This window comes from Leptodactylus fuscus, chromosome 8, assembly GCF_031893055.1.
Source record: "Leptodactylus fuscus isolate aLepFus1 chromosome 8, aLepFus1.hap2, whole genome shotgun sequence".
NCBI lineage: Eukaryota > Metazoa > Chordata > Amphibia > Anura > Leptodactylidae > Leptodactylus > Leptodactylus fuscus.
The window spans coordinates 86,503,273-86,525,086 of record NC_134272.1 but is presented as its reverse complement, the minus strand read 5'-3'; the positions used below and the strand labels follow the sequence as shown (position 1 = coordinate 86,525,086).

General features: G+C 43.5%; 1 protein-coding gene across 2 annotated transcripts; it reads right to left on the bottom strand.

Annotated features, from left to right (window-relative positions):
* Positions 1-1,787: 1,787 nt before the first annotated feature.
* On the bottom strand, positions 1,788-21,585 carry LOC142216587 (lactase/phlorizin hydrolase-like). Of its 2 annotated transcripts, none has more exons than XM_075284538.1 (17): positions 21,003-21,585; positions 18,332-18,393; positions 17,794-17,874; positions 17,309-17,408; positions 16,875-16,953; positions 15,714-16,380; positions 14,080-14,725; positions 12,435-13,985; positions 12,059-12,327; positions 10,781-11,071; positions 10,009-10,207; positions 9,539-9,741; positions 8,358-8,467; positions 7,943-8,077; positions 6,349-6,569; positions 5,558-5,794; positions 1,788-2,389 (listed from the first exon to the last, which is right to left on the bottom strand). In XM_075284538.1, the coding sequence occupies exons 1-17, from the start codon at positions 21,583-21,585 to the stop codon at positions 2,121-2,123; spliced, it is 5,703 nt and encodes a 1,900-aa protein (XP_075140639.1). In that variant the 3' UTR covers positions 1,788-2,120. The 2 variants fall into 2 exon arrangements, with proteins under 2 accessions (XP_075140639.1, XP_075140641.1); XM_075284540.1 differs by having other exon boundaries at positions 20,979-21,578.
* Between the last annotated feature and the right edge of the window lie 229 nt (positions 21,586-21,814).

Genomic DNA, 21,814 nt, shown 5'->3' with positions numbered 1-21,814 from the left:
GCAGAGAAGACATCTAAAGGTAGGAGAAGAATAGCCTTTCTTAAGGCTATTCCTACGTGTTAGGGACAAAAAAATTGAGTTTTAAGGATCCCTTTAATGTTATATCCTGAGCTTTGGTTTGTATGTCAGAAAGAGGTTAATATAGAAAATGGGGAATAAAACAATCCACAATTCGACAGAAATATCAGATCATTTATTAAGGTGACAAGTCAGACGCCCTGGATTAGTGGACGGTATACAGTATATACACTGGAGAGGAAATTCTCATTGCCCATAATGTCTGCATTATTGGATGTCATAGTAAATGAATCTTAAATTAGTGACTAGAAAGCCATCAAAAGTGACCCCAGGCCCCGGTCGGGTTGACAATATACCGTACACGTATCCTGATCATAGAATATCGCTCATGTCAGGCCACCATCATTTCTTCATTATTCTAACATTATAATGAGTCTAGATATAGCTCGGGGTCAGGCCCCAGAGCCGACAGGGCTCATTATAATGTGTTAATGGCGGACTTATTATCGCGCTGTTAATTAAACAATAGACTGTCCGTGGTCACCTACGAGGATTTGTCCAAGTCTATTACCCACACCTGGTTGTCACCGTTACCTATTCGCTTCCCAGATACATCTCATTATAGATCGGCAATTACATTTTGTTCCTGGCAGTCATTTTTACCAGGACGTCTCTGCTATTCATCTTTTCTTGACACCTTCCAAATTGTCATCTATATAGTAGGTCAAAACCTCGAGGGATCCCCCTGCAAAAATACTCGGTGAATTTTAAGTTTTAGCAGTTTCATTCACTTGCAAGTTTCTTGCTCATTTGTTATAAGGCAGAGTTGGATTACGTTTTAACAAGTGCAGCCCTTTACTTCTCCCTGCTGGTGTCCATTACAGGAGAAGATAGAGCAGGAACGGGAATATCTCAGCAAATAGGAGTTAGCAGTTTTCTGGTCAAGCATTACTCCTCTATCTGCAAGCTTTCCGAGAACAAGACTTCCCTTTACTGGGCAAATTTCCAAGTAAGTGAGAGAACAGCAGAGCAGTTAGAAGTTGCGATATTGTACGTGGCGTCATCCATCTTTATCATCAGACAGAGCAGTAAAACTGAAGGTTACATTACAGATGAAAGGGCAGTGGCTTATCTTAATGTATCACCCATGTCAGGGTTGGTTCACATCTGCGTTGGTATTCCGTTCCGGGGACCCCTCACCCCGAACGGAATACCAAACGCAATTGTGAGCGCTGTGCAGTGAAAGCACATGGATCCCTATAGAATATAATGGGGTCCATGTGCTTGCTGCCAGATCTCCGCACAGACCATGCAGACAAGGAAAGTAGTTCAGGCCTCGTTCACATCTGCGTCCAGGGTAGTCCACATGAGGACCCCCCTCCGAACGCAACTGCTGTGCAGTGAAAGCACAGACCCCATAAACTATAATGGGGTCCGTGTGCTTGCTGCCAGATCTCCACACAGACCATGCGGACAGGAAAGTAGTTCACAATCTGCTTTTCTGTCCGCATGATTCGTGCGGGCAGCACACGGACCCCATTATAGTCTATGGGGTCCGTGTGCTATCACTGCACAGCGCTTGCAGTTGCGTTCGGTATTCCATTCGGGGTCTCCACGCGGACTCCCAAAACGTATTTCCAAACGCAGATCTGAACAAAGGGTCAGATGTCTAACGACATGCATGCGTGTTCTCAATTGACAGGAATTAGCTACCTCCCCTAAAGAGAGTCTGTCACCACTGCCTAGTATATCAATAGGTTAGGGTCACCTTGTCAATTGTTGCCTCCATTGTCAATATATTTAATTTGTCAATATGCAAATGAGCTCTTTGCAGTGTAAGAGGATGATCACATGAGGACGGGAGAAAGAACGAAAGAGAATAATATAAACCCGCATAGCGTAGAAACAGAGCAGGACTGAGCTGCGGCTATATACATATGGCAGACAACCAGCATCAATGGCTGAACAGAAGAGAATTGTGTTTCATCAAACTTCTCCAGTGACGTCTTCTCACCGCTCTTTTCTATCATGTCCTTACACAACGCAGAAAGTAACCGCACAAGTCCGTACTGCCGAATCAAAGCATCAGGTGACTCCTAAACCTAGAACAAGTTTGAGACCTTTAGCTTTTTGCGCAGCTTATTATACAGGACGGCGAACAAAATGATGGACAAAGCGGCAGCGATGAGAAGCCCGAACTCCACATACAAAGCGACGGCCGCGTCCGATGTAGAGATCTGCATTCCGAGGAAGGAAACGCTTTCATCCTCGGCGTCGTTGGTGGGTTTTGTTACAGTGGCAGGTGTAGACGATGTTCCTGTGTGTGTAGAGGTGACCGATGTTCTGGTTTGCGTAGAGACGGTTGTTGTTCCTGTGTGAGTAAAGATATATGTATGGTGAATCAGGAGGATGTAATGGTAGTAGATAAAGGGAGTGTCCTCAGACCCAGCATATCACCCCCACCCTGCAGATAGATAGGTTACTGTCACCAGACCCAGCATATCACCCCAGCCCTGCAGATAGATAGGTTACTGTCACCAGAACCAGCATATCACCCCAGCCCTGCAGATAGATAGGTTACTGTCACCAGAACCAGCATATCACCCCCACCCTGCAGATAGATAGGTTACTGTCACCAGAATCAGCATATCACCCCAGCCCTGCAGATAGATAGGTTACTGTCACCAGAACCAGCATATCACCCCAGCCCTGCAGATAGATAGGTTACTGTCACCAGAACCAGCATATCACTCCAGTCCTGCAGATAGATAGGTTACTGTCACCAGAACCAGCATATCACCCCCGCCCTGCAGATAGATAGGTTACTGTCACCAGAACCAGCATATCACCCCAGCCCTGCAGATAGATAGGTTACTGTCACCAGAACCAGCATATCACTCCAGTCCTGCAGATAGATAGGTTACTGTCACCAGAACCAGCATATCACCCCAGCCCTGCAGATAGATAGGTTACTGTCACCAGACCCAGCATATCACCCCAGCCCTGCAGATAGATAGGTTACTGTAACCAGAACCAGCATATCACCCCAGCCCTGCAGATAGATAGGTTAGTGTCACCAGAACCAGCATATCACCCCAGCCCTGCAGATAGATAGGTTACTGTCACCAGCACCAGCATATCACCCCAGCCGTGCAGATAGATAGGTTACTGTCACCAGAACCAGCATATCACCCCAGTCCTGCAGATAGATAGGTTACTGTCACCAGCACCGGCATATCACCCCAGCCCTGCAGATAGATAGGTTACTGTCACCAGAACCAGCATATCACCCCAGCCCTGCAGATAGATAGGTTACTGTCACCAGACCCAGCATATCACCCCAGCCCTGCAGATAGATAGGTTACTGTCACCAGAACCAGCATATCACCCCAGCCCTGCAGATAGATAGGTTACTGTCACCAGAACCAGCATATCACCCCAGCCCTGCAGATAGATAGGTTACTGTCACCAGAACCAGCATATCACCCCAGCCCTGCAGATAGATAGGTTACTGTCACCAGACCCAGCATATCACCCCAGCCCTGCAGATAGATAGGTTACTGTCACCAGAACCAGCATATCACCCCAGCCCTGCAGATAGATAGGTTACTGTCACCAGAACCAGTATATCACCCCAGCCCTGCAGATAGATAGGTTACTGTCACCAGAACCAGCATATCACCACAGCCCTGCAGATAGATAGGTTAGTGTTACTACAACCAGCATATCACCCCAGCCCTGCAGATAGATAGGTTAGTGTCACCAGAACCAGCATATCACCCCAGCCCTGCAGATAGATAGGTTACTGTCACCAGAACCAGCATATCACCCCAGTCCTGCAGATAGATAGGTTACTGTCACCAGCACCGGCATATCACCCTAGCCCTGCAGATAGATAGGTTACTGTCACCAGAACCAGCATATCACCCCAGCCCTGCAGATAGATAGGTTACTGTCACCAGAACCAGTATATCACCCCAGCCCTGCAGATAGATAGGTTACTGTCACCAGCACCGGCATATCACCCTAGCCCTGCAGATAGATAGGTTACTGTCACCAGAACCAGCATATCACCCCAGCCCTGCAGATAGATAGGTTACTGTCACCAGAACCAGTATATCACCCCAGCCCTGCAGATAGATAGGTTACTGTCACCAGAACCAGCATATCACCACAGCCCTGCAGATAGATAGGTTAGTGTTACTACAACCAGCATATCACCCCAGCCCTGCAGATAGATAGGTTAGTGTTACTACAACCAGCATATCACCCCAGCCCTGCAGATAGATAGGTTAGTGTCACCAGAACCAGCATATCACCCCAGCCCTGCAGATAGATAGGTTACTGTCACCAGAACCAGCATATCACCCCAGTCCTGCAGATAGATAGGTTACTGTCACCAGCACCGGCATATCACCCCAGCCCTGCAGATAGATAGGTTACTGTCACCACAACCAGCATATCACCCCAGCCCTGCAGATAGATAGGTTACTGTCACCAGAACCAGCATATCACCCCAGTCCTGCAGATAGATAGGTTACTGTCACCAGCACCGGCATATCACCCCAGCCCTGCAGATAGATAGGTTACTGTCACCAGAACCAGCATATCACCCCAGCCCTGCAGATAGATAGGTTACTGTCACCAGAACCAGCATATCACCCCAGCCCTGCAGATAGATAGGTTACTGTCACCAGAACCAGTATATCACCCCAGCCCTGCAGATAGATAGGTTACTGTCACCAGAACCAGCATATCACCCCAGCCCTGCAGATAGATAGGTTAGTGTTACTAGAACCAGCATATCACCCCAGCCCTGCAGATAGATAGGTTAGTGTCACCAGAACCAGCATATCACCCCAGCCCTGCAGATAGATAGGTTAGTGTCACCAGATCCCAGCATATCACCCTGGCCCTTGTGACAACCTCCCTCGTAATACCTTTAAGTGCAAGCAGCACTTTTCTCTCCGCATGAATCATGCAGAAGCCGAGTGGAAACCCCACGGATCCCATCATAGTCTATGAGGTCCGTGGGATATATGAGAGTATCTTGAGAATTTTGTGATAAAACTTTATTTACATGACATCAGAACACAATTTCAAAAGTCTATATAAACATGGCTGATTATTCAGCTCATTCACTTCACCTGAGCTAAGCAGCAATACCACACACAACCTGTGAACAGGGGAGACACTGTTTTGTTTTGTTTTAAGAAAGCAGCCATGTTTTTCTAATCCTGGACAACCCCTTTAAGGTAATCATGTTTGTGACTATATTTATATATCATCTCCAAGGACGTATATATAGTAAAAGAGAAAGTCCATGCAATTGTATACGGACCAACTTGACCATGGAGTGACTGTAGTATAGTGTAGACTGAATTATAAAAAGATTATGTCTAGCTCCAGCGAAGGGAATGAGGCTAAGCTGCAATACTAAACACAACCTGACATCAGGTGTGGCGCTATTTTTGGAAGAAGGCGATATTTTTCTAATTGTGGACAACCCCTTCAGCAGTATAAAGAAGAGTTCTCTTACCTTCAGGGTCTGGCTGGAGACAGGGGTGGGAGCCATTTTTAGGGTCTGGGAACCCGTTGCACTGAATGAGTTGCCTGTAATACTTTGCCGAATCTTTTGGGATGCGAGTCAGGTTGGGATCTGTGTAATTGGTGTAATAGAAGCCAAACCGCTCTGCGTATCCGGTCGCCCACTCGAAGTTATCCATGAGGCACCAGCCCGTGTAACCGCGGAGATCCACCCCATCGTACTTGACGGCTGAGAATATACAGATATTGGGTTAAAGCGATGACACCGGCTGTAATGTGATGTGAGGTGCCCAACAAACAGCCCCCCAAATCTTAGCTTCCTAGAACCCTGCAAGCAAGAGTGCTGTTATATTGCTTCACTACGTAGCTCCCGTTTTGTGTATACAGCTTCTATGCTGACCTATGTTGCTCCACTCACTTCTATAACTTGTATACAGAAAGCAAAGGAAGTAATAACTGACTACAAGACTGGACTACACACTGGGTTGCTATATATTCTGTAACTTTGGAGACGCCTAGGTCTGCAGAGGAGCTGTATACCTAAAACGATAGGCTTCAGATTAAGTGGCGCAAAGCAGCTGCAGGAATATACTTACTCTGGGCCTTTAGATATTGGAAAATACAACTTCTGCCATGCCAGCCACTGACTTTTAAAGCATGCTGGGAGTTGTAGTCTGACACTTATCTGGTTGGAGACCACTATTCCCATACACTATACTAACCAGCGCCCTCATGTGGCTGACACCGATGTTGAAGTTCCTGGTGCAGTCTCCTTTCTCTTACCCTTTAGCGCCTCGTTCACATAGAGCTTGTAGTAATGTTCCCTCCACTTGTCGTTCAGATTCGTCCCCCGCTCAGAAATCCCGTTCTCCGTCACATATATGGGTGGGTTATTAAACTCTTCCTTTATCCACCTCAGTATCCTCCGAAAGCCAAAAGGAGTCACTTTGAGCCAAATGGAGCCTGATCCGAGCCAGCTGCGGTCCGTAATTGTGGCTACACCCCTGCATCACATCAACGCTTTGGTTAGTTTACATTTTATATTATTTCAATATATCTTTATAGTGGCTGGAACACAATAAGCCTGTGCATAGCTATAAAAAATATAAATCTGACTACCTGCAACCACCACTAGAGGGAGCTGATGAGCTTATCGTCTATGATTTGCACTGAACTCAATTATATAACAGTGCAGAGAGCTCCCCCTACTGGTGGCTTTAGGCAGGAAGAATTTTATCATTCGGGTTTGGACTTTGTATAGAAAAAAAATAAACCTTCATGGCTATAAAATTATACTAAGCACCAGATTTTGAGCGGCATGATGTTAAAAGTTTGCATTGTTTATCAGCACATGATCAGCGGTAGCAATCACTACCGGGCCCTGGAGCCTCAGGGGGGGGCCCGAACACCTTTCTCTAGAGACTAAGACAACACCAATATTATAGATAGCACATGGTAAGTGGGGGCATATGGGAATGTCCCGTCTTATGTAGGTGGCAGCAGGTTTATTAGTAAGATAGAGCAATACCAATCTTTGACCACCAGGTGGCAGCATAGTTCTGTGCCATTGAACATACAGGGCACATTTTGGGTTTTGGGATTTTGCAGCTCTCACGTGGTTTTATTTAAATAGGCCCAAAATTCTCAGGTTGCGTAATAGTTAAGTTTTTCCAAAAACACCACATGTGCTATTCACAAGATGAAGGGAAAGTGTCGGGGTGCAGGGGCTCTGACCATCGGAAGCCTCAATGATCACGACAATGGGGGTCCGGAGTGAACTATGTGAATGGTATAATGATGTGCATGTGTGAGCACTGCTCCAGTCACTTATATGGGATGGATGGAGTGCCGTGGTCACATATAGGCACTACACCATTTACAAAGAGTACTAGGGGGGCCCCCTTCTGATAGCTGGGGATTCCAGTAGTCAGACCTCTATACTGTTAGTGGGACAACCCCTTTAACCATCTTAGACACCTTGAATATTTTTAGCACTCTAAAGCCTACTGTTTCCCTTTCCTATAGTCGAGAAAAAATTCTAAATTCTGTCACTAGGGGGCGCTTGCTAGATAAGATCATTTATATAGCTCCCATTAAACTCCATAATACATCTGTATGCAGTAAGCTCCCCCTAGTGGTAGCAATTTACGAAACGAAAGCCCTGCCTAGATTATTTGCACAAACACCTTGATATGCTACCAGCGATGGTGCCCCAACTGGGGTTCAAGGAGCTGCCCAATAGTTGCACCGGTAAGACACTGACTACCAAGCTTCCTCACTCTACTATAATAGTGTTGTCTTAACCTTTTAACCCTTTCATTTAGCACACGGATCCCCTTAAGATCATATTACATGAATTTCACGTGTTAGCTCCTACCTGTCTGCATCGTAGGACTGTGTAGATGCCGCGAAATTAAGGGGAGAGGCCAAGACTGTGGTGTAATGGTTAAAGCCAAAATAGTCGTAGGTGCCTTTAATTCTTTTCTTCTCCTCCTCTGTGAATTCAGGAAGTCTGTAAAGGGTTAAATGACAAGCTATGTAGGTAGCCTAATACTTACTGTAGGTCAATGAGCGCTGCAGACACTTTGTATCAATCTATGATAAGAAATAACATGTAACTTTAATTCAAAACTACATCCCTGTGTAGTCTGACCCTGTGAGCGTTCACTCTGCCCTCTTACTTCCTAGCTGCTTGACCCTCGGAGGTTTTGTTGGGTGCACGGCCTCCTGAACATACATATATATACACATGGAAAATAAACCTGCCTCATCCTCACATTCCATCTTCTTACCGAGATTTTGCCAGTCCTTGCGCAAGACTCCTCTCCCGAACCCTTGACTTCATGATCTCATTGTAATCTCCGTTGTTAAAGATTGGATTTGCAAACCATCCTCCGTAAAACTAGACAAGAAAGCAAAAGAGTGGAATGAAAAGCGTGTAACATACCCCTAATTCCTGCCATACTTAGGGAATGACCCTGCTTGTTGACGGTTTCCATTTTTTTTCAATACATATTTTTCTACAACGCAGAGTAGCTTTGTATAAAATGAAGATTAAAGAGGCATTGTTACTAGAGATGAGCGAGTAGTATTCGATCGAGTAGGTGTTCGATCGAATACTACGGTATTCGAAATACTCATACTCGATCGAGTACTCGCTATTCGAATGGAAAAGTTTGATGCAGAACCAGCATTGATTGGCTGAATGCTATACAGTCGGCCAATCAACACTGGTTCTTCTCTTACCTTTAGAAGTCTTCTCCGTGCAGCTTCCCCGCGGCGTCTTCCGGCTGTGAATTCACTTTGCCAGGCATCGGGCCTGGGCAGAGCCGACTGCGCATGTCCACTTGTAGTGCGGGCATGCACAGTCGGCTCTGCCCAGGCCCGATGCCTGGCAGAGTGAATTCAGAGCCGGAAGACGCCGCGGGGACGCTTCACGGAGAAGACTTTTCGGAGGATCCAGCCCAACCCTAACTCGTGGACTTGGTAAGTGTAATTTGATCGAACGTTGCCTACCCCTGAAACGAGCATTTTCCCCCCATAGACTATAATGGGGTTCGATAGTCGATTCGAGTAGTCGAATATTGAGGGGCTACTCGAAACGAATATCGAATCTCGAACATTTTACTGTTCGCTCATCTCTAATTGTTACCTCTGCTAAAATCTGCTTTAGTAAAGCCGATCCCGATTGTGAAATTTGCTCGATCGCCAATCGGGATCCAATCTTTCCCGATCCCTCAACCCTAATTGTATATTATATATACAGTAGTGTTGAGCCAATCTTGAGATTTCAAAATCCGATTTTCGATCATTTTCCAGCCAATCCCGATCGTGAAATTTGCTCGATCGCTGATCGGGATCTGATCTTTCCCGATCCCGATCGCTCAACCCTAATGGCAATACAAGTGTCATGTCAGGAGAGTTAACAAATCCATCAGCACACTACAAGTATAATGCATTAGTTGGATCATACCATCACATATCTCCGGGCTGCATCTATGTCTTCCTGTTTGTACGGGTTTCTTGGTTCAGCCCAGTCAGAGTTAATGGTGATAGAAATGAGGCCTCCTTGTGTTGCTCTGTAGGTACTATTGTACAGGTGCCAGGCCTCAGCATGTGCCCTTATGAGATTATGTCCGGCTTCATAGGGTCCGCGTCCAGGCCTATTAGTAATTCCTTAAAGGAATTATACAGAACATTAAATCTTACCTAATAAATATTTCAGATACATAAGCAAATGTGATTCAGAAACTGTAGCGGACCCAGCACCAGTACTGAGATCCCTATGAATGTATTATTTATAATGATCCAAAGGACTATCTACACTTTGGCATTACTTGTACATTCTCTCTGCAGTGCCACCACAGGAGAAATGGAGTATTGCACGCACATTACAAATCACTCTTTAGAATAATTTTGGGTATATAGCAAAAGTGGTCTCACCTGGAGCAGCTGTGCCATAACCGTACCCCAAATTAGCAATGATGTATGGCTCGTTCAGGGTGATCCAGAACTTTACCCTATCTCCCAGTCTTTGGAAGAGAAGCTCAGCGTAGTCTTTAAACAATCCCACTATTGTCTCATTTTCCCATCCTCCGATGTCTTGTAGGGCTTGAGGAAGATCCCAGTGATATATTGTCACCTATGGAAGGGAAAATAATATGTATGAGAAGGTGCTGATCCTAACCTATCTATCTGCAGGGCTGGCGTGATATGCTGGGTCTAGTGACAGTAACCTATCTATCTGCAGGGCTGGGGTGATATGCTGGGTGTGGTGACAGTAACCTATCTATCTGCAGGGCTGGCGTGATATGCTGGGTCTGGTGACAGTAACCTATCTATCTGCAGGGCTGGGGTGATATGTTGGTTCTGGTGACAGTAACCTATCTATCTGCAGGGCTGGGGTGATATGTTGGTTCTGGTGACAGTAACCTATCTATCTGTAGGGCTGGGGTGATATGCTGGTTCTGGTGGCACTAACCTATCTATCTGCAGGGCTGGGGTGATATGCTGGTTCTGGTGGCACTAACCTATCTATCTGCAGGGCTGGGGTGATATGCTGGGTGTGGTGACAGTAACCTATCTATCTGCAGGGCTGGGGTGATATACTGGATCTGGTGACAGTAACCTATCTATCTGCAGGGCTGGGCTGATATGCTGGCTCTGGTGACACTCCCTTTAAATGGAAATACCCCTTTAACACAACCATTATTACCTGAGGTTGGATATTAGCAGCCAATAGAGCGTCAATCAGTTTGCTGTAGTAGTTGAGGCCGACTTCATTCACGTTGTTTCGTGTTCCATCAGGAAGGACTCGCGGCCACGAGATGGAGAAGCGGTAGTGAGAGACTTTCAGGTCTTTGAGCAGTTGCAGGTCCTGGTCCACTCTGTTGTAGCTGTCACAGGCCACGTCACCATTTTCATCATTTGAGATTCTACCTACAGAATGGGTGTACTTGTCCCAGATACTCAGGCCTTTCCCATCGGCCCTCCATCCTCCCTCAGTCTAAGGAACAAAAAAGTATCATGGCCATGATCTTATTCATTGCAAAAAGTTCTAAAAATTTTGTAATAAACTGTGTGTTCTGTTAGCTAAAGAGCCAGTCGGTCCCTGGCTAGGGCAGGTTTCATATAAAGTGAATTTATATCATCTGAACCCTGCCATATAGTGCCCAATAATACTTCTATACAGTACATCCCGCCATTACTACACTTAGTACACACAGCAATGCTGGAACTGACATTGGAGTAGAATATGTTTCAGGTAACTCCTGGGATTCCAGACCCAATGGAAGGGTAGGGGGGCTTGGAAATAGGTATCTAGGACATTTGCTAAGTTTGTTACCTCCTGAAGCTATCCATAAAGATAGAGATTTCTTGAATTGCCATATTAAAATGAGTTCAGTAGATAAGTAAATAGATGGGGGGAAAAACATATTTTAAGGGGTCCTCTAATTTAGAAAACCCGTTTTTATAAATCCTGATTAATCCTTGGCTCAAAATCATCTTCTATTGGCAAAAGGGCAATTTTAAAGAGTGTCCTTCTTCTGGAGGACCTGTCCTGTCCTATATGGTATAGAGAACCCATTAGTGTGACTGGACACCCTGTAATCCTTAGTTTTGCCTGCGGTGGCGCTGCAGGGAAATGGAACACTCACTGCAATTTTTCCAGCATATTACTGATTGCTGTGGATCTCCATAAGGGAACATTTTGTTATCTAATCGCTGGGGGTCTTAGTATGGGAACACTTTGTAATCTGCTCAGTACAGGTTTCAGTAGGGGATCAATGGGGTTCTCCATAGGGGGACACTATGGGATCTGGACATGGGGGCCTCAATAGAGGAACAATTTGTGATCTTATTGCTGCGAGTCTCATGGAGCAATTTGGGATCTGATCGATGGGAGTCTTAACAGGAGAGTACTTTGTGATCTGCATATAGTCAAGGGACTCGCCGAGTTTTCCTGTAGGGGGCAGCACATGGGTTATCTCACCTGATAAGCAGCAGATGCGACACTCCATGCAAAGTCAGGCCGGAACTCTCCGTATAGAAACTCCTCCTCTTTCTGTAATGGGATGCCATTGTTTCTAATAACCTCCGAGTAATACATAGCAGAACGTTTCGCAGTCCTGGGACGGTTTGGATTTGTGAAATCCACATGGTGCAGACCAAATCGCACACTGTATCCCAGATTCCATTCAAAGGTGTCCATGAGGGCCCAGGTGGTGTAACCTTTAAGATTTACCCCATCTAGGCTATGAGCTGCAACAAGAAAACAAGTTCAATGTCCCCACAGGAGCATAAAAGTCATCTCCAGAAATTCTCTGACCATTATACCAAATAGTGTGCGTATACCGTATAACACGTACCCTTCAAAGCCTCATCTATATAAGTCTTGTAGTAAAATATTCGACCCATGTCATCATAGTCGTTGTTACTATTTGTTGAGACGCCGTTTTCAGTGATGTATATAGGGACGTTGGCGTACTCTTCTTTCACCCAATTGAGCAGCCTCCTCATTCCCCAGGCTACTGGTCTGTGCTGGTTAATGGCTGACGTCGGCCAGTTGACAGAATATTCTGATGTAATGTCAAGATCAGTTTCAAAAGATGGGGGAACGAGTCTTGTCGTTTTATGCTGAACTATTTTGGTGGCGTAGACGTTGATGGAGAAAACATCGGCCGTTCCTTGGATGTAGGCCTTCTCCTCATCTGTAAAAACTGGAAGCCTAGAAGATTGGAGACCTTGTAGCTCGCTCTTGTTGGCTATTTGCCATTTCATTAACTCTGGGTAGTCACCATTTTTGAAAATAGGATGTGCAAACCACCCCAGTGATAGCTGTAGGTAACGATCTGCCGCCTCTATGTCCCGGGACTCGGTGTGATCTTTGGGTTCCACCCAATCTGTGTTGAGGGTTATGGAGATGACACCTCCTTGGCTTGCTCTGTACTTTTCATCATAGGTATGATAAACCTTGGCGTGGACTTTGAGTAGATTGTGAGCTACTCTATATGGAGCTGATCCGGGGTCATCCTTTACTTCAGGTGGGAACTCACCAGTCCCATAACCAGCTGTTACAATGGAGTGGGGTTGGTTAAAAGTCATCCAGAACTTGACCCTATCTCCGAATGTTCTAAAACAATAATCTGCATAGCTGTGAAAAGCCTCAAGAACTACCTCACTCTCCCAACCACCCAAGTCTTGAAGAGCTTGAGGAAGATCAAAGTGGTAAAGGGTCACCATTGGTGAAATATTGTTTGCCAACAGGCCATCTATAAGTTTGTTATAATACTCAACACCCTTATTGTTGACAGAGCCCTGTCCAGTTGGGAAGATTCGAGACCATGAGATGGAAAAGCGGTAACTGTTCACCCCTAGACTTCTCAACATATACAAGTCTGCATCCAACTGGTTGTAACTATCACAAGCGACGTCCCCATTTGCTCCACCAGCGTTTCCAGCATGCGTGAACGTGTCCCAAGTACTTAGTCCTTTTCCGTCAGCGTCCCACCCTCCTTCAATCTGATAAGCTGAAGTCGAAACGCCCCACTTGAAGTCTTCGGGGAATTTTGCGTAATGGTACATGTCCCTTTCAAAGGCAGTTTGCCCTGAAAATTTTTCCCAAACCACCTTTGAATCTGAGGGCATATTTGACGCTGGAAGAGGTGGTAACTTTCTTGTAGGTGACCATCTCAAACTGGAAGAATCTAACTTAACTTGCTTTGTTTTTGGAAAACCATTGTTTTCGATAATGTTTGAGACTCGATAAGCAGATTGTTTAGGGGTCCTTTGCCTGTTTTCATCTGCAAAATTCACATAATGCAAGCCATATCTTAGGTGGTATCCTTGTGGTCCCTCGAAGCCGTCCAGCAAAGATCGGACTATATAAGAGCTTATGGGAATGTTATCGATCTTGATGGCTACAAAGGGATAAAGTGGACATCACAGTTAGGGCTTTCCGATGTAATGATACTCAACAGAAAGGTATGAAGTAATAAAATATTAGCTCATTACCTTTAAGGGCTTCGTTGATGTAGGCAGTCAAAAACTCCACCCGAGTGGTGTCATTGAATATATCTCCAGTGTTTGGTGTTGGCATACCGTTTCCAGTTATATAGATGGGTCGTCCTCCTTTCACATATTCTTCCTTGACAAAGTTCAGAAGCCTCCTGAGACCCCACGGCACTACGTACAACCATGGAGATGCGGTGCTTGGCCATGAAGGATCCACATGGGGTGCAAATCCTCCAATAGTGTCATAATCTGCCCCACAACTATTGGTTTCAGAGGCATTGACTAGGCGGGAGGTGTAGTGGGAGATGCCAAGGAAGTCTGCAGTGCCATTGATGTAGGCCTTCTCCTCCGCAGTAAATGTTTGCAGCTCAGCCACTGTAGTGGAGCACTGAGTATTTATGTGATTGACTTGCTGCTTAAGAACTTCCGGATAGTCTCCATTGACAAGAATAGGATGGGCGAACCACCCAAGCATGAACTGGAGGTATCTCTCGGCGGCGCTCACGTCATCGGGATTGCTGGCGTCTACTGGTTCTGCCCAGTCTGAATTCAGAGAGATTCCCACCTGACCTTGCTGCGAGGCCCGGAACTTGTAATTGTAGACATGCCAGGCCTTAGCGTGGGCTTTCACAATGTTGTGAGACACCTGTGAGATACAACGGAGAAGACTTGTTTACAAAAACACTTATCCATTCCCGTCCCCGATTTATTGGGTCATACACCCTATCATGATGTGATAACAGTTTATAGAGATCTAATCATTGGCCAGGAATCTGCTGATATCGGATATTCTGCCTAGTTATCTACTGAGCGTGCTCGATATTGTATATCAGCCGATAAACATTTCCCTATATGACCTTTCTACTCATAAAAAGTTTAACCCATGAAGGACGTGGCCTAGTTTCATACTTCGGTCACTGTTCTGTTTTCCTTTGTCACTTTTTTAAATTTTATTTTTTAATTTTTTTAAATACATTAAAAATTATTAATTTAACTAATTAATTTTTAAATACATTATTAAATTATTTCATACTTTACCACTTTTTTCTCCCATTTACACAATGGAACACAATGGCACACCAGGTTGCACTATTGCTACTAAAGTACATTGCAATTTTTTTTTTAATTGCAATGTACTATAGTTTGAAAAAATGAAAGTAAAAGTATATCTATAAGGCTTTTCCCCTAGGAGATTCTTATAGAGATTCTTAGGGTCCCCAAGTCAGCCTCATAAGTAGCCCCCCCAGCACCATGACAACACATCAGCATCAATGCAATTCAATTTCCTATTGGGGGCCAAACACAAAGAGACCCCTTAGATGCCAAAATCATTATTGATGGTGGCATCTAAGAGGTCGCAAATAGGGTTTTCCCTGTTGCGGCTGGTAGGAGGACCTCAGTTGTGTGTCACAGCTGACATTTTCTTCCGATGGCTCCGGTTCAGCTTCTGAGCCGGTGCCATCTTCGTGCTGTACTATTACTTTAGTTCCCACTGCTGATGTGATAGTACATGATTAGGTGGGGACCATATAAAGTGCTCGCAACCAAAATAACCTTCCATGTTCTTCCAATGTCATGAGAAATTACCTACAATAATTTACAAAAAAAATATTTAGAATTCACTCTGTTGGTACCTTGAAGGAGGCGTTTCCTGGATCTTTGACCCCGGGTGCATGCTGTCCGGTGCCGTAACCAGCGTAGCTAACCACCCAAGGTTCATGGAACGTTATCCAGTGTTTAACTCGATCTCCAAAGCTGTTGAAGCAGAAATCCGCATAGTCCATGAACGCCTCGATGGTGGTTTCATTCTGCCATCCCCCGTTCTCCTGCAGAGCTTGGGGCAAGTCCCAGTGATACAAGGTCACCATTGGTTTGATATTCTCTTTGATTAACCTGTCAATTAATTTGTTGTAATATTTCACGCCTGCTGAGTTGATTGTGGACTTCAGTCCCGTTGGGAATATTCTGGACCAGGAGATGGAGAAGTGATAGATCTGAGACTGGAGGCCCTTCAGGAGATACACGTCATAGTCAATCTTGTTGTAGCTGTCACAGGCCACATTGGCAGTTGCGTTGTTATTAGCCTGACCATGTTGTCCAAAGACATCCCATATAGACGGTCCTTTATCCCCCTCGGCCCAGCCTCCTTCTACTTTGAAGGCAGAAGAGGAAGAACCCATAAGGAAACCATTGGGGAACGTGTCTTGTAAGAAGACGTCTCTCTCTGCTGGAGTCTGACCAGCGAATTTCTCCCATACTGTGGTATATACTGAGCGGGATGTTTCTGACGGATTCTCCAAACTAAAATTCAAAAATAGTAACAAAATTAAACTTAATAAGAGGATTCCTACCCAAAATATAAGCCATTTCTGCTAAAGTGACAACAGGAAGTGCAGCCATATTGTAGATAATCTCTTTCAATTGGCTTCCGATTGGCTGATTCCTTTTGCTGCCATCCCCACTATTTTTTGTGTGGAGTCTTTGAATTGTGTGGGTGTGATATCCGATTGGCTAGTACGTGGATATATTTCAGTGACAATAGTTGGACATGTGCCATGTATAGAAGTAGTCACAGGACGTTCTGCCTTCTGCACAATAGACTCTTCATGTTGCAGAAGATTTGGACAACCCCTTTTTGTTTGCCCTGACAACAAAATGGTCCCCAGATGTACCATTGCTGGGATGTGCTGTAACCTGTAGTAGGAGCTTCAAAGAGGTGTTTAATTCCCCTACAGCTCCCCCGTAGGGAATCTGAGGTATTACAATTCTTAATTTAAATATATTTTTGTACTGACCTTTTTTGATTTTCCTCGGACTGAAGTGTAAATTGACTGACATCGTAACCTATGAAAGCTGCACCGGTGCCGTCCAATGCTGCAAGACAAATCAATAGGACTTACAAGGTTTCATGGAGTAGCACCACAGTGTCCATGTACGATTGGTGTATAGGTTATCTGTTTGGTGAAGTTCAGTTATAGTCTGACAAAAACACATTACAAAACTTCTGATTCCAAGATTTGGAGAGGGGAAAGAATTTTTTCTCCTAAATGGAGGAAAACTGGCTCCTACATGATGGGGTTTTTACCTTTTTTGGATCAATATTGCAGAATAATAATCTGAACTGGGTGCATGTTTTTTTTTCCGGCCTTAAGCATGGAAACCCCCTTTAACCCTTATCTCTAATGGCCGCTGCACAGAATATATGTAAGACTGATCATCACTTCTTTACCTTTAATCGTGTCAAAGGCAGAGAGATATTTGGCTTCCATGGAGCTGCAGTCCTTTAGTATCAAGCTGAAAACCAACACGCCCAGACCATTGCTGATATCCTGTAATAACAATATATTATAGGGTGGCAATGGGATAGGAACGTCAAGATGGCAACCCCTGGCCTATAGACAAAGCATCGCACCTGGAGGCTGAAGAAGGGCAAGTGCGAATTGATGTTGCACGATAAAGGTCACCAGATGGCCCTGGCCTAAAGGTTTTCTGTCCTGGGCCCCAGTGCAAATGTAGCAACAGGGCTCTCAACTACTATGTGGCCTTTATAGTACTGGGCTCCTTCCATGGGACAGATGGACCTTTTAGGGTAGCCACAACTTCTGCACCTCCTACAGTTACCTTCTTGGTTCCATTGACCTTCCTGTTGACCTAGGACAACAGATTCTTCTGGAGACTTGGCTTGATAAGACAATCCTGTCGCTTATTCCTTACCTGATTTGTCGTCCACTTTTGCGGCTGATCCACATCGCGGCAGTCGTGTTGTATGTTCAACGCAACAAAGTCAACTCTTTCCTGAAAGACACACACAATTGTTTATCGTCATCCATGACTCCGTTATCTTCTGTGTGTAATATGGGGACAACCCTTGTACTTGGATGTGGTCCATCAATGTAATGTGGGGCAACTGGAGGTGGACATTATAATATAATGGTGGGAGCCACCTAGGGGGGTACAGTTAAATGTCTGAGGGGGAGAGGTTAATGTGTGATGGGCCATTATATGATATGGGGCCACTGCAGGGTCATTTGACTGTATAATGGGCTACTGAGGTGTATTATATTGTATGGGGCCACTAAGGTGGCAATGGGGGGGGGGGGCAATATAATTTGTGCAGGTAAGGTATTTCTAAATAGTGGTGATGGGGGAGGCACTTGAAACCATTGCACTGGGCCCACCAATGTGTTCAAATGGCCCTGGGATATGGCCATGGAGTGGAGGTTGAATGTCCTTAAAAGCCGACTGTACATACCAGGACATGAGACTGTATTGTGCTCAGCGCTGCCGGTCCCAGAGCAATAGATAGCCGTCCACCTGGGGAGACAAGCACATCATATATCATGGCGGCAATCAGAAATCATCTCATGAGCCCCGTCATACCAAGATATTAGGATCTTTTATATTGTGAGTGTGCATAAGCAGGAGTACAGGTGTCAATCACTGATCAGAACCGCCCACCAGACTCTTAAGCATAGAAAAAGCAATCAATAGGTTCTCCTGAATATTTCCTACCAAACCATACACCAATGTGCTCAGCTCCTCCTGCTCTATAACAGGCGGCCGCAGGTCATGTGACAGGATCCCTTTAATGAAGTTCTTGGTGAGATGGATGTGTTATCTGCATCGGCTGCATCCATCAACCTTATCACATTTATATTGGCTTTTCATATCGATTTGTACAAACAAGAATTATCTGGGGGCAAAGTTCACAAAGTCATCATTACCACATGATAAAAGCGTGTTACCGGGACGATAAATAACCGCAAGTAATAAATGATGAGTGACGCAGATTTATACGGAAATTGTAAATTATGTTTAAAAGAAAACTCTAAAAAAAAATCTACGAAGTAACTATAAAACATTATAACTATTAGTAATAGCAAGTGAAATATTAGTAAAGATGGAGCCACATCCACTAACAGGTGGTCCGGAGAAGAAGACGGCAACCTGCTCTATACTGCTGATTATATTCATAGAAGACAGTATTATAGTAGTTATATTCTTGTACATAGGAGTAGTATTATAGTAGTTATATTCTTATACATAGGAGGTAGTATTATAGTAGTTATATTCTTGTACATAGGAGTAGTATTATAGTAGTTATATTCTTGTACATAGGAGGTAGTATTATAGTAGTTATATTCTTGTACATAGGAGTAGTATTATAGTAGTTATATTCTTGTACATAGGAGGTAGTATTATAGTAGTTATATTCTTGTACATAGGAGTAGTATTATAGTAGATATATTCTTGTACATAGGAGCAGTATTATAGTAGTTATATTCTTGTACATAGGAGCAGTATTATAGTAGTTATATTCTTGTACATAGGAGCAGTATTATAGTAGTTATATTCTTGTACATAGGAGCAGTATTATAGTAGTTATATTCTTGTACATAGGAGTAGTATTATAGTAGTTATATTCTTGTACATAGGAGTAGTATTATAGTAGTTATATTCTTGTACATAGGAGTAGTATTATAGTAGTTATATTCTTGTACATAGGAGCAGTATTATAGTAGTTATATTCTTGTACATAGGAGCAGTATTATAGTAGTTATATTCTTGTACATATGAGTAGTATTATAGTAGTTATATTCTTGTACATAGGAGTAGTATTATAGTAGTTATATTCTTATACATAGGAGGTAGTATTATAGTAGTTATATTCTTGTACATAGGAGCAGTATTATAGTAGTTATATTCTTATACATAGGAGTAGTATTATAGTAGTTATATTCTTGTACATAGGAGTAGTATTATAGTAGTTATATTCTTGTACATAGGAGTAGTATTATAGTAGTTATATTCTTGTACATAGGAGCAGTATTATAGTAGTTATATTCTTGTACATAGGAGCAGTATTATAGTAGTTATATTCTTGTACATATGAGTAGTATTATAGTAGTTATATTCTTGTACATAGGAGTAGTATTATAGTAGTTATATTCTTATACATAGGAGGTAGTATTATAGTAGTTATATTCTTGTACATAGGAGCAGTATTATAGTAGTTATATTCTTATACATAGGAGGTAGTATTATAGTAGTTATATTCTTGTACATAGGAGCAGTATTATAGTAGTTATATTCTTGTACATAGGAGTAATATTATAGTAGTTATATTCTTGTACATAGGAGTAGTATTATAGTAGTTATATTCTTATACATAGGAGGTAGTATTATAGTAGTTATATTCTTGTACATAGGAGTAGTATTATAGTAGTTATATTCTTGTACATAGGAGCAGTATTATAGTAGTTATATTCTTGTACATAGGAGCAGTATTATAGTAGTTATATTCTTGTATATAGGAGGTAGTATTATAGTAGTTATATTCTTGTACATAGGAGTAGTATTATAGTAGTTATATTCTTGTACATAGGAGCAGTATTATAGTAGTTATATTCTTGTACATAGGAGCAGTATTATAGTAGTTATATTCTTGTACATAGGAGCAGTATTATAGTAGTTATATTCTTGTACATAGGAGGTAGTATTATAGTAGTTATATTCTTGTATATAGGAGTAGTATTATAGTAGTTATATTCTTGTACATAGGAGTAGTATTATAGTAGTTATATTCTTGTACATAGGAGCAGTATTATAGTAATGTTCTTGTACATAGTACATGTATTTTTGGACATAGACAACAGTATTATAGTCTGTTCTGTAGTTACGTTCTTGTCTATAGAGGGCAGTATTATAGTATTATGCTGTAGACTAAATACTTAGATGATTTGCACGATATTCTGCGTCATACGATAATGATTATGCAGTGACTGTACCAAGTATTATCATATCTGAACAATTGTATTTCTATTATAGATTGGAGATAGTATATTAGTCATGTGATTTCCTCGGTCTGCTGCACATTCTATATTTCATATATGATATACCTGTATTCCCTTGCGATAACTCACCCCCTGCTGTATACTTCTGGTGATATAATGTGTATACTCTCTCATGGGCATCCAGAAGATCCTGCAAGGATTGTGAATCTGTTTTATCTGCAGGAATATCAAATGTTATCCAGGTGTCGACTAAATCCCCAAGTGAGTGAAACACAATCTCAGCATATTCTACAAAACTGATGCCAGGCTGGGTGCCACCTGCTGAAAGTCTATTTAGGTCGCCTCCATAGAGGATCACGATTGGTTTGATGTTGACCCCATTCAGCTCCTGGAGAAGGGTCCTGTAACACTGCAGTTGTCCATCGTTCCCATCCAGGTGGTTCTCCTTGAAGGATACAGTGCTGATGGCTAGCTGGACCTTGTAGTGGGTGACGCCATACTTCTGTAGAGTAGGGATCTGGTCTTTCAAGTTATTAACCATCTTATTGCTACACCTCAATTCTCCCTCCAGCTCCACTTCATTTAGGAGACCATCCTTGTGGTTTTTCAAGGGCCCAGCAATGGCCATGAAGTCTCCAAGACCTGCGCTGCTGACCCCATGACATATGGATGAGAGGAGAACCAAGAGGACCCCACGCCAGGCTGGCGCCATTCTGTCCACTATATCCCCAGATGTACCTGTCAAGTTCATTTATACCCAGATAAAGGCCATAAATGGCTGTTACAGGTCTTATCTTCAGTGCTGATAAAGACATTACAGAAGAGCTATTTACTAAGAGATACTGGGAGCAGAGGGCGCCATTGTCAGTGCTAATAGAGGGACCGTAATATTCCTTGTATGTGTATATTCAGTAAATATCTAAGTGAAAGTCTGTTGTCTG